Below are 12,195 nucleotides of genomic sequence, written 5' to 3' on the forward strand. Positions count from 1 at the left end.
AATTTATAGCAAGGGCTGGGGAAAATATCCTACAGACTAAAATCAAAAGCTCAAAGGAAGGTCCTTCTCCAATAGTATAGGCATCAACTAGCTGCAAAAGCTTTTTTAAAAAGGGACATTTTTTGCTTACTGATCCCTTCATCTGATAATAGTTAATTGGTATGCTCCTTAGGACTGTTTGTAATGCACAAACTCATTTTAAAGGTACTGATGCAGAAATGTACTAATACATATCTAGGCTGAGCAGTGACCAACGATCATTGCACCAGAATCCGGCGGTTGAGATATAGGTACCCCCAGGTTCCTTTCTGCACACCAGCACTATTTTTAAACGTCCCAGAGCTTAAGGATATTTTTGCCCAGCTTTTACATACAGCAAGTTACTCTGCAATACTAGCCTAGCAAATAGAAAGAGCTGCTTTATGGCACCTAGGATACACGCTCCAACTTAGCTGTTCATATAAAATGCCACAAAATATCACAATTTACCCTAGCCGGAAGACAAAGGGCGCAGCATCACAGAGGTATGAAAAAAAAACACTGGCCTGAAAGAACAGAATAGGTTTCTTATACTGACTACTTGATCACATACACTTTATGGTACTACATAAAATCTACCAACTAGTTCAGATGTTGAAAATCCATAGCTTAAGATGTAGCCCTGAATCATAAAACAGTACATGAACATCACTTGTAAGAAGTAATGTGACTTCAGCATATACATATACCAGTGTACATGCATTTTTCCCAGTTTGTACTTTCTTTCTACACCATCTTGAAAGGGAACAAATAGTGGAAACTAGGTGGCATGTAAGTGCACCCAGAACACAAATAACTTTTTAGGCACAGTGGTACGTTCATGAAGGCCCACTTCTCACCATATGTAGGCTATTTCTGAGCAAAAGTCTGCACTCCTGCAACAAAGTTCGGGGACAAATCCTAATCCCTTTTGAATGATAAAAACTGATGATGAACTTCAAAAACTTTCTTCCTCCTAGAGGCAAAAATGGAATTCAGTCCAGCACAGATAGGGCCATACTACAACCATACCTGTTGTGTTTCTGGTTTTGCTATTTGAGTAAAAAGATCTTCACAGAATCTTGGTATTATTCCTCGTTCTTCATCATCAAATCCCATCATTCTGTAATGACAAATATTATATTTATAAGCTCAGGTCTTAACTCTGCAGAAGGACACTTCTGTAATTCCTAAACTAGCATCAATATGTAATATCCACAATAACCTTAAACTGATTCAGCGGAACTGTTCTGTAGAATATTGTAAGTCTAACAGCATTTTTTTTTTAATTATTAGCCAAATTCATTGACCAGCCAGGACAATTTAGCTACTTTCTCTCAGCAATGATGCAAATTGGCGCAATAACAAAAATAGGAACTTCTTATAGATTTCTTCTGCAACACATCCAAGAAGGACCACAATGTCTTGGTTCACATGTCACAGCTACCCAGGGTTTAAACAAACCCTGAGTAGACATGAACGACTAGGAACAAGCTGGTTCCTGCCCACCCACCCACCCTCATTGAGTTAAACAACTCAGAGAAACTCCATCATGATGTCAGAACCCAGAATTTGGAAGTTGTTGGGGTTAGAATAACCCAAACTTATAACTCATGGTTTGTTCTTGGGTTACAAGTCTGGGTTGTTCCTCCCCCAACAACCTCCAATTCCAGGTTTGGACATCGCAAAAAACAAACTGGAGTCAGGCAAATGGAAGCGAAACATATCCTATGGCACCAAGAGCCACATGGAAAGTCACTGATCTGTAGCTTCCATCCACGTGGTGAAGCCTGCCACAGCCTCTTGGAACTCCAGGAAAGGTTATTACAGTGTGCTTAACTTCATGGTTTGAAGTTGAAACAATCCATGCCATGTGGTCAGGTCTGGCTACCATGTAGCTTCTGGTAATCTAACTCCATGTTATCTTGCTGGCAGAAGATATTGTAGCTATATTATTCATAATAATACTTAACATTTATCTAACACTTCACATATGTTATCGCAGCAATTTTTACCCTGCCAGGTAGATCAATACTATCTCCATATTGCAGATGGAGGGCTAGCGTAAAGAGTCACTTGTCTGAGGCCACCTGATTAGTTAATGGCATTGGTCAGGCTTGAATCAGGGAATTCCTGATCCTATGGCCACCTAGCTGCTGCCTAGCAGCCACAGGATTGCACACTTAGCCACATGTTACTCTAGCTCACTAGTCAACAGAAATGTCAGTCCACAGGACTGTATTTGTAACAACTTAATTCAGTTAATATAGTTTTCTCTAGAGAAATCTAAATAGAATTTTCTCCATATTGTTTGTTTAGCTTCATTCACTTAAAAAAAAGAGCACCAGGAGACGGCACACATGCAGTGGCAACACAAAATCAAACATGGATCATGTCCAATCCAACTTACGTATATGACTTTCCAGAGCCAGTCTGTCCATATGCAAAAAGGCAGGTATTGTATCCTTCAAAAGCCCTTTCTAGGAGAGGTACTGCCAAGGAATGATACACCATCTCTTGGCTTGCGAAGTTATGACACTTTTCAAAAGACCAGAATGAAAAGTCAAAAGTGAAACTATATATTTGTTTTGTATCTGGATGGCATACAACAGTCTCTTGCCCAGTCATGGAAACCACCTGGAACGTTTCTTCATTTTTGTCTCTGAATAGAGGCACAAAATAAAAGTTACATTTTTGTGGGATGGGAAGAGAGATGACCCTGAACATATTAGATTTAGAACAGCGATAATTTGAGTTACGTGATAATTGTACAAAGAGAAAAACATATACTCTTGCAGGAATCAATAAGCATTCCCCAATGCTGATTTTCTCTCTCCGCTAACTTCCTCCTAAAAATAGATTTCATTATATGTGAAACAACAACATAGGAAAAGAAGCAGTGAGACATATTAATCAACGGTAGTGAAATTTGATATCATACACCAGCAGTTCATAGAATTGATTTATAAAACAGACTTAAGCCAAAGTAATTCATTAGTATATGGCTTATGCTCCAATTCTAACATATGTTTAAGTAAAATTGAAATCAGTAGGAGTTGCTACAATCTAACTATATGCCTAGAATTATAGTAATATAGCCAAAGAATACACTGCTTATGCTTTTGACAAAAGCATATATTTTCAAAGATCAAAGGCACAACTAACTAGCAACATAAACAAAGGCTCAACTGACTGCTATTGTTGCTGTTGCTGCTGTTAACATCATTGTCAGTTTTATTGTTGGCTTTTATTGTTGTTTTTATTGCTTTTATATTTTTATCACTTTTAATTGTAATTGTATTTATGTATTTTATTGTTGTAAGCCGTCTTGGGAGGGTTTCTGCCCTGAAAGGCAGCCAAGAAATATTTTAAATAAATTAAATAAATAAAAATAACTAGCCTGGGAAGGGTGGGGCGGGGGGGACCAAGCAAACATTTTCTAACAGTTGGCACTAGTGTCTGGTAGGAATTTGTAGCATATTTTTTCCTAGCCTTCAGCAGACCTAATACCCAGAAGTCAGAAGATGGCTATAAAAAATCCAAAAGGTATGACGATAACTTGATCAGGATCAACCAAAACGTCACCGAATTGTAAGCAAGCTTTCAAGTTCTCCAGAACTCTTCACTAGGATGAGTGTTAAAGAAAGCAAGGGAAAAGGAGAAAAAGCTGGGCACTATGTTGCTGCCAAAGGCTGCACCTTTATTAACACTCTTAAAATGGAGCCCAGAAGACGTTGTGTAAATGTAATAAGATTAGCATCACAAATTACAGGATGCACTCAGGGCTACTGGGACAAGGAAGAAGTAATACCTGTTCCCCAATTTTTTTAAAAAAAATAAGATCTAGTAATTACACAGTTGCCTCCAGTCCAAATTGGAACACAAAGATCCCTTGTAAGGCAGAAAGCAGAAGTAAAGAGAAATATGGTAGCCTTTATATTAGCAAAGCTGAAGATTAATTGTAGGTGGTAGACTACGTACAGAGACAACAGGAGCCAAATTGGGTTGTATTACCTTGTAACGCAAGTTAAGCTACACAGTATTTTGGTAGAAGGACATACCTTGTATCATCTCTAATATAAATCCTGAAAAATAATGGTTACATACCTGATGCTAAAGGGGCGCACTCTCACAGCTACCGTCACTTTACTGTTTTCTATTTTGAAAGGGTCATCTTTTGTGCACATGTCCTCCATTAGATTATCTTCTTTCAGCAAAGCAGTTTGTTGAATATATGTGGTGTTTTCTTGCACCCTTTCATTTTTACTACTCAGACTGAACTCATTCAAAGTACTGGTATTCTTCTGTGATACTGTTTGAAGACACCGTGTCTTATTCTTCATGGTGGGGACAGCAGGACTCTTGGCATATTGAACAGGTCCACATTTGGGAGTAATTTTAATTTCTTCAGCTGTACCTTTCCTCGTCGTCTTCTGTCCTTCAAAATTTTCATTTTTAAGAAACTTTTTTAGCAGAGTTCTGTTTCCGTTTTCATTACTGAAATTATGTTTTTCAGTCACTTTTACTGTAGATGCCCTATCATACAGTTTAGCTGTCGTTAAAAGTGACGATTTCGGAACCTCACTTTGACTTCGTGAATCAGCAATAACTGTCCTGTGTTTCAAAGGTGTGGAGCTACCAGTACCATCTGAACCACTAAGTTTAAAAAGCAAACCATTTTTCTCATCAGGATTCATCTTTCCATCCCTGCAGCCTTTAAGTGACTGAAGACCAAGTGGAGGGTCATTCCTGTTAGCTTTTGGAGGAAATGAAGTTTTGTTACTCTTCTGGGGTAGAGACACTGCATTTTCTGCTCTAGCTTCATAAATGTTATTTGCTTTATGTTTCTCAGTCGATCCGGTTCTCGTACGGCGCTGTAGTGTCAATCTTCTTCCCGTTTGTATGTTTTCACTGTCATGAGTTGTATTCTTATTGGATTGTTCTTCATTTGTCACAGTTCTTCTCTGGAGGGTCAACTTGCCTTCAGTTGTAATTGCAGGCGAGGCATCAGCCAGTTTGGTACAGGCAGAAAGCACATAGGTCCTATTTATGTCTTTAGTCTTACTCACGGGCTGTGACAATGGATTACTTCTCTCCTTCTCTGATACGTGTGGTGTAAACTGTTGTCCAAATCTGTTTCTAGCACAGACAATTTCTGGTGGATGCTTTTGTGAAGAATCACCAAGCACGCTAATATGGCTTCTCTTCGGAACTGTATAGATAGGCATCGAGGCTTAAAGCAAGCTGCAACTGCAGGGGTAAAACTATCTCATATAAGCTCTTCCTGAAGGATACAGTTGACTTCTAGCCTTATTCTGTCTATATCACAAGCTGAATATGTCACCATGGAATCTGTTTAAAAAAAAAATGCCAGTTATTCTCAAATATTATACTCAGTATTCCTCAGATGGGTAATATTTCCATACCTAAGCTAATAGTAAAACCTTGCTGACAGTGTGGATAAAACGTTTAAATAATGTCTTCTAATAGATTTAAATATTTAAATCCCATTTTAGATAAGATTGTTTAAATTCAATACAAACATGTTATATTTTACACCTTTTAAAACTCAAATAAGGCCACAATCCTATGCCCACTTACCTGGGAGAAAGTCCCACTGAGTTCACTGGGACTTACTTCTCAGTAGAGATGTATAGGATTGCACTGTAAATGACAATTTCAAACACACTGAATTACAGCATGCTTTTCTATAGAACATTTTCAAAATGAAGAAAAATATTTTATTTGGGGTTTATCAGGTATTGTATACATTCTTTCAGCAAATTATACATATTTATGACTGTAAAACGAGCAGAATGGCCATTCACTTTTCATATCATAGAGAACTGTTTTGCCGAATCATTATTAGGGTGACCAGATGCAAAAGAGGATAGGACTTCTGCACCTTGACGGTGGTGTAGAAGAGTGAATTTCAGCAAGTGTAACCAGTCCACTTTTGCATCTTGGTGACCTTAGTGTGGCGATTCCACATGTAATATATAGATAGATAGAAAAAGGTGTGCAGAAAAAGGTGGGGTGATTGCTAGATAAGTCTGATAAGTCTGGAAGTAAAATAGATTGGGAACAGCCAGATAAGTCTGAGATTAGATTGGGAGATAAGAGCGAGAACATCTAGTGAGATAGTCTGTGAGTTAGAGAGTGTGTCAAATACAGTAAGAGAAGGTGTGAGAGGTTTTGGATATAGAACTAAAAGCAAGAGTTATATTGTGTAGTTTATAGTGTTGCCTTATTTTAATCGTCGTTCCTGATATCTTTCCTCATCCCAACCCAGTTCCTATTTCCAATCCTGTCATACCAGATAAACCTTCTTTGTTTCAATGCTAAAAGATAGTTTCCTTGTTTAGTTATTAAGAAGGATTTCGTGGAATAATCCCCACGTGCTGGCTGCTTGGTTTGGGCTACCAAAAATAAAGAAAGCAGCTGTAAAAGGATTATCAGTGGCAGCAATTGAGAGAGTGGTGAAGTATCACAATACACCAACAGAAGGTTGTGGGTGAGAGCCTAAAGGTGGCAGTGTGAGGAGAGACACTGACCAAAGCACCTGACCTGGTGACTAGAAGTAGGATCGTGAGGTGGTCAAAAAGGCCTCAGGTCTTTACAGCTAGGCATTATCAAACTTTGTTTTGGAAAGTTCTGAGTACGTGGCCTATAATTCAGCATATCTAATTCTTGATCGTTAGTGATCTTTCTTAGTGCCCTTGCATACATACAGAAAGCCAAAAAGTCCGGCATTCTGCTCCTAACAACTTCCAGCCATATAGTCCTTGGCACTGACAACCGGGGAAGTGGGGAATTATGAAGCAATCCCCTGTCATTTATCTGCAGCATCTGCATCTCCCGGGAAGGAGCCTGGGGAAGGAGGACCAGCCAGCAGCTGCACCAGGTGGATCCTGAGCCTGCTTCTGCCCCCGCCCACAGGTACTTAAGGCGGGGCTGCCAGAGGCTGCTGGGGAAGGAGCACTTAGCGTCGCACTTGGAGTCGTGTAAGATCTGAAGACCTACCCACCTGCCTCTCCAGAGACACCAGCAGCCACAATACCAGCAGCAAATAGCAGCAGCAGAGGGCAGCAGCTTTAAAGACAAGGGGAAAGGGGCAAACGTGGACTATCTGCTCCTTCTTAGCTGCTGTTCTCTTTTATCTCTTTTATCTTTTATATTCTTTTAAACTGTTGTACATTTTATATCCTAACATTTTAATATGTGCCTGGGAGGACTGTTGGGCAACTCAGGGGGTCGGGGAGGTGCCACCATAACTGTGGTCACGGGCAGGGGGAGGTATGGCGTTGGGGGATTAACAGGCCAGCTGAGGAGAAGAGGGGCTAGGTACCTTATAGCTGTCCCCTCTTCTGGTTCTTCCCCCAACCTGATGGTTCCTGGCAGCCTTACCAGTCTGCCCTCGGGTCTGGTGGTGCTGCTGCTGAATGCCAGGTCGGCCCAAAATAAAATCTCCCTCATCCATGATTTGATTGTGGATGAGGGGGCTGACCTGGCATGTATTACTGAGACCTGGGTGGGGGAACTGGGAGGGGTCACTCTCTCCCAGTTGTGCCCTCCTGGGTACTTGGTGCAGCACCAACACCGACTTGAGGGTCGGGGAGGGGGGGTTGCCGTGGTCTATAGGAATTCAATCTCCCTCTCCAGGCTTCCTGCTCATTCGAGTGCAGATCTTGAGTGTTTGTACCTTGTGTTGGGTACCCGGGACAGATTAGGGATTCTGTTGGTGTACCGCCCACCGTGCTGCCCATCAGACTCCCTGCCTGAGCTGACGGAGGTGGTCTTGGACTTGGTGTTGAGGACCCCCAGGATGATGGTCCTGGGGGATCTCAACTTCCATGCCGAGGCCACTGTATCCAGGGCGGCTCAGGACTTCATGGCCGCCATGACAACCATGGGGCTGTCCCAACATGTCATCGGCCCAACGCATATAAAAGGACACGCGCTTGATCTGGTTTTCTCTACTGGGCAGGAGGATGGTGATCTGAAAGTGGAGGACTTAACATCTGTCCCTTTGTCATGGTCAGATCACTTCCTGCTGAGGTTTAGACTCCTGGCGGCCTTTCCCCTCTGCAAGGGTGGGGGACCTATTAAAATGGTCCGCCCCCGGAGATTAATGGATTCCGATGGATTCCAGAGGGCTCTGGGGGATTTTCCTGCTGGTATGGCTGGTGCTCCTGTCAAAGCCCAGGTCGCTCTGTGGAATGCAGAGATGACTCGGGCGGTTGACACGATCACGCCCAAGCGCCCTCTCCTTCTGAGCAGAGCCCGGCCAGCTCCTTAGTATACACCTGAGCTGAGGGCAATGAAGCAAGAGGGGAGATGGCTAGAACGCAGGTGGAGGAAAACTCGTGCTGAGTCTGACCGAACACAGGTAAGAGCCCCCTATCGAGCCTACTCTGTGGCGATGAGGGTGGCAGACAGTTCTTTTCCACCAGCATTGCATCTTCTCAGTGTCGTCCAGCGGAGCTTTTCCGAGTGGTTCGCGGCCTGTTACATTCTGGGCCAGGGAGAGAGACTGTGGAACCCTCGGTAGCATGCTGTGACAAGTTTGCAAGGCACTTTGAGGATAAAGTCGCTCAGATTCGTCATGAATTGGACACCACCATTAATGCAGTTCCATTGGTAGAGGCATTCAGAGCACCGTCTGGTCCAGTTTTATTGGATGAGTTTCAGTTACTGAGGCCTGAGGATGCGGACAAGGTGCTTGGCCAAGTCCGATTGACCACTTGTGTGCTTGACCCTTGCCCTTCATGGCTTATTAAATCAAACAAGGAAGGGATGTCTGGCTGGGTCCAGGAGGTTGTAAATTCCTCCTTGAGAGAGGGAGTGGTGCCTGCTGCTTTAAAAGAGGCAGTAATTAGACCACTCCTGAAAAAGCCTAACCTGGACCCAGAGGATGTTAACAATTATAGGCCAGTGGCCAACATCCCCTTCCTGGGCAAGGTGCTTGAGCGGGTGGTTGTAGGACAGCTCCAGGCACTCTTGAATGAAACAGATTATCTAGATCCATTTCAATCGGGCTTCAGGCCTGGTTTTGGAACGGAAACTGCCTTGGTCGCCCTGTGGGATGACCTCTGCCGGGAGAGGGACAGGGGGAGTGCAACCCTGTTGATTCTCCTGGACCTCTCAGCGGCTTTCGATACCATCGACCATGGTATCCTTCTGGATAGGTTGTCTGGGTTAGGAGTTGGAGGCACTGCACTGCAGTGGTTCCGCTCCTACTTGGATGGCCGATTCCAGAAGGTGGTGCTGGGGGATTATTGCTCTGTGCCATGGCAATTATGCCATGGGGTTCCACAGGGCTCTATTTTATCCCCCATGCTGTTTAACATCTACATGAAACCGCTGGGGGAGGTTATCCGGAGGTGTGGGCTGAGGTGCCATCAATATGCGGATGACACCCAGCTCTACCTCTCTTTCTCATCAAAACCAGGTGAGGCAGTGGCTGTTCTGAATCAGTGCCTGGGCACGGTAATGGACTGGATGAGGGCCAATAAACTGAAACTCAATCCAGACAAGACGAAGGTACTGTTAGTGGGTGGTTCGTCTGCCCGGCTAGGTGATATTCAACCTGTTCTGGAGGGGGTTGCACTCCCCCTAAAGGATCAGGTTCGTAGTTTGGGGGTGCTCTTGGATCCAGAACTGTCACTTGAGGCACAGGTGAACTCAGTGGCACGGAGCACTTTTTATCAGCTTAGGCTGCTATACCAACTACGCCCTTATCTGGACAGAGATAGCCTAGCTACAGTTATCCATGCTCTGATAACTTCTCATCTGGATTACTGCAATGCGTTATACGTGGGGCTGCCTTTGAAAACGGTCCGGAAACTTCAGCTGGTCCAAAATAGGGCAGCAAGATTGTTAACAGCGACTGGCCTGTGAGCTCATATTACGCCAGTACTTTTTCAGCTGCACTGGCTGCCAGTCCATTTCCGGGCCCGATTCAAAGTGCTGGTGTTAACATTCAAAGCCCTTAATGGCTTGGGGCCAGGTTACCTGAAGGATCGCCTCCTCCCATATGTGCCTGCCCGGACCTTAAGATCATCATCAGCGGCCCTTCTCCGTGAGCCCCTGCCAAAGGAAGTGAGGCGGGTGGCTACTAGGAGGAGGGCTTTTTCTGCTGTGGCACCCCGGCTCTGGAATGAGCTCCCTAGTGAGGTTCGCCTGGCACCTACATTGTATTCATTTCGGCGCCAGGTGAAGACCTTTTTTTTTCCCAGGCATTTTAGCATTTTAGCTTTCTAAATTTTTATCTTTGTTCTTTTAAATCTGTATTTTAAACTCCTGCACTGCTGCTAGGTTTTATTGTGGTTGTATTGTTATATTGTGGTTTTAATGTTCTATATATTTTAAATTGTTTTACTGTGTGTTGTTTGGTTTTAATTTTTGTGAACCGCCCAGAGAGCTTCGGCTATTGGGCGGTATAGAAATGAAATAAATAAATAAATAAATATTATTCAGGAGTACACCCCAGCTGACTAAGAGCACACTCCTATGCATGTTTAGACAGAAAAAAAGTCCTACAATTCCCAGCATTTTCTGTTTAAAGATGCATAGGATTGCACCCTAATATGGTTTAGGGTGCAATCCTATGCATGTTTCGACAGAAAGAAAAAAAAGTCCTGCAACTCCCAGCATAGTTGGCTGGGGAATACTGGGAATTGTAGGACTTTTTTCTGCCTAAACATGCATGGGATTGCACCCTAAGTAATTTGATACGTAATCAAAACAACAACACCACAATATATATGTAGCAAGAGTAGCCTGAAGTAAGGGAGAACAGAGTATCCGTGGAAGGAAATATTTCACGGTAAGATAAATATTAAGAATATGCCTTGGGGCGGAATAGGATTAGATCCTTTACATATGGGGAGGAGGGGAAGCAGATAAAGATATACCCACTTGAAATTAACGGTGCTCGTTTTTAGCCCCAGCAAGAACAACAGCCTCTGCGCTGTCAGAGGAGGGTCGTCAGGATCCTCTGCAGCCAAAGCAGAAGAGACCCTCCTAGAGCAGCCCTCCCCAGCCTGGTGCCCTCCAGGTGTGCTGGACCACAACTCCCAGCATCTGCCAGCCGATGCGAAAGACCGACGCCCTCTCCCCGGCCCAGGCGAGGCTGAAACTGCTCCCCACGTCCCGGGAGAGCCCATTTCAAAAGTGGCCAGTTAGTGGCGGCCTGATCCCTCGGAGAGAGAGACCCGCTCGGAAGTGACGGCGTCGCGACTTACCTGCCCTCCGACAATCAGCCAACAGACCGCCGCTTCAGTGACACCTCTAACTCTCCGTTCGAATGCGCCGCCGCCGCCTGCCATTGGCTGAGAAGGCCGATGACATCACACGCCGTCCCGAGAGGGCGGAGGCGAAGCGGAAGAGGAGCCGCCTTGTCCCCGCAGTATACTTGGAGCGACACCTCCGGTTCGCAAGTGAACCCGTCCGTATGCGGGCTGGCCGATGCGAACGAGTACGGCAGGGCACCACAGACGTATGGGTGTAGAGCGATGCTCCCACTCTGCACAGGGCAGTGGCCACATGGATGAGGGCTGTGTGTGACGGCCGAGAGACATTCCTCCCCAGTCTCAGTGGGAGCAGCCCTAAACACAGAGTCGACGGACACAGGCCGGAGATGCGGGTGGAGACGGGAGCTGGAGGGCTTGGCGACTCTCGACTTCTTAGAAATAAAAATAGGATTCCCGCTTTCCTCCCTTAATGGAAATTGTAGCTGTTGTCAGCTGAGTTGTTCATGCAGCGAAGGTTTTTCTTTGTGCGCGCGCGCGTGTTTCTTTTAAAGAAAAAACAAAACCCCACACCCAAAACAAACACCATTTTTAAAGCTATTATTATAATTTTTTCCTCCTAGATTTTTGGATGTATTGCCCATACAAATAGCGGTAGAAACCGAAATATGACTCTTTTCTTCCTTCCGCCTCGCCACTTCTTTCCGTCCCCGCAGAAATGTTCTACAGTCCTATATAGCATCACATGATTTTACTTATTGTATTTATAATCCACCCAACAAAAAATAACGTAGGGGCTACTACAAGCCTTCCTCCCTGTAGAATAGCCTGCAAAACCCATTTCTTGCTACTGATTCTGCCCCCCCCCCCGACCTATTTAATAAATCTCAATACTTAGGAATACATTTTGGCGTCAGTGTTTGCA

At 44.2% G+C, this 12,195-nt stretch overlaps 1 protein-coding gene across 1 annotated transcript in view; it reads right to left on the reverse strand.

Annotated features, from left to right (window-relative positions):
* The window catches only part of KIF14 (kinesin family member 14), a 54,588-nt gene extending 43,268 nt beyond the window's left edge, over positions 1-11,320 (reverse strand). The window contains exons 1-4 of the mRNA XM_084851556.1: positions 11,265-11,320; positions 4,126-5,370; positions 2,429-2,680; positions 1,051-1,141 (exon numbers count right to left, since the gene is read on the reverse strand). Coding sequence (XP_084707682.1) covers positions 1,051-1,141; positions 2,429-2,680; positions 4,126-5,246 — 1,464 coding nt within the window. The 5' untranslated portion in view covers positions 5,247-5,370; positions 11,265-11,320. The remainder of the gene's footprint in view (positions 1-1,050; positions 1,142-2,428; positions 2,681-4,125; positions 5,371-11,264) is intronic.
* Between the last annotated feature and the right edge of the window lie 875 nt (positions 11,321-12,195).

This window comes from Heloderma suspectum, chromosome 4 (assembly GCF_057233095.1).
Source record: "Heloderma suspectum isolate Gila_16-S chromosome 4, 16-S_ref, whole genome shotgun sequence".
Taxonomy (NCBI): Eukaryota; Metazoa; Chordata; class Lepidosauria; order Squamata; family Helodermatidae; genus Heloderma; species Heloderma suspectum.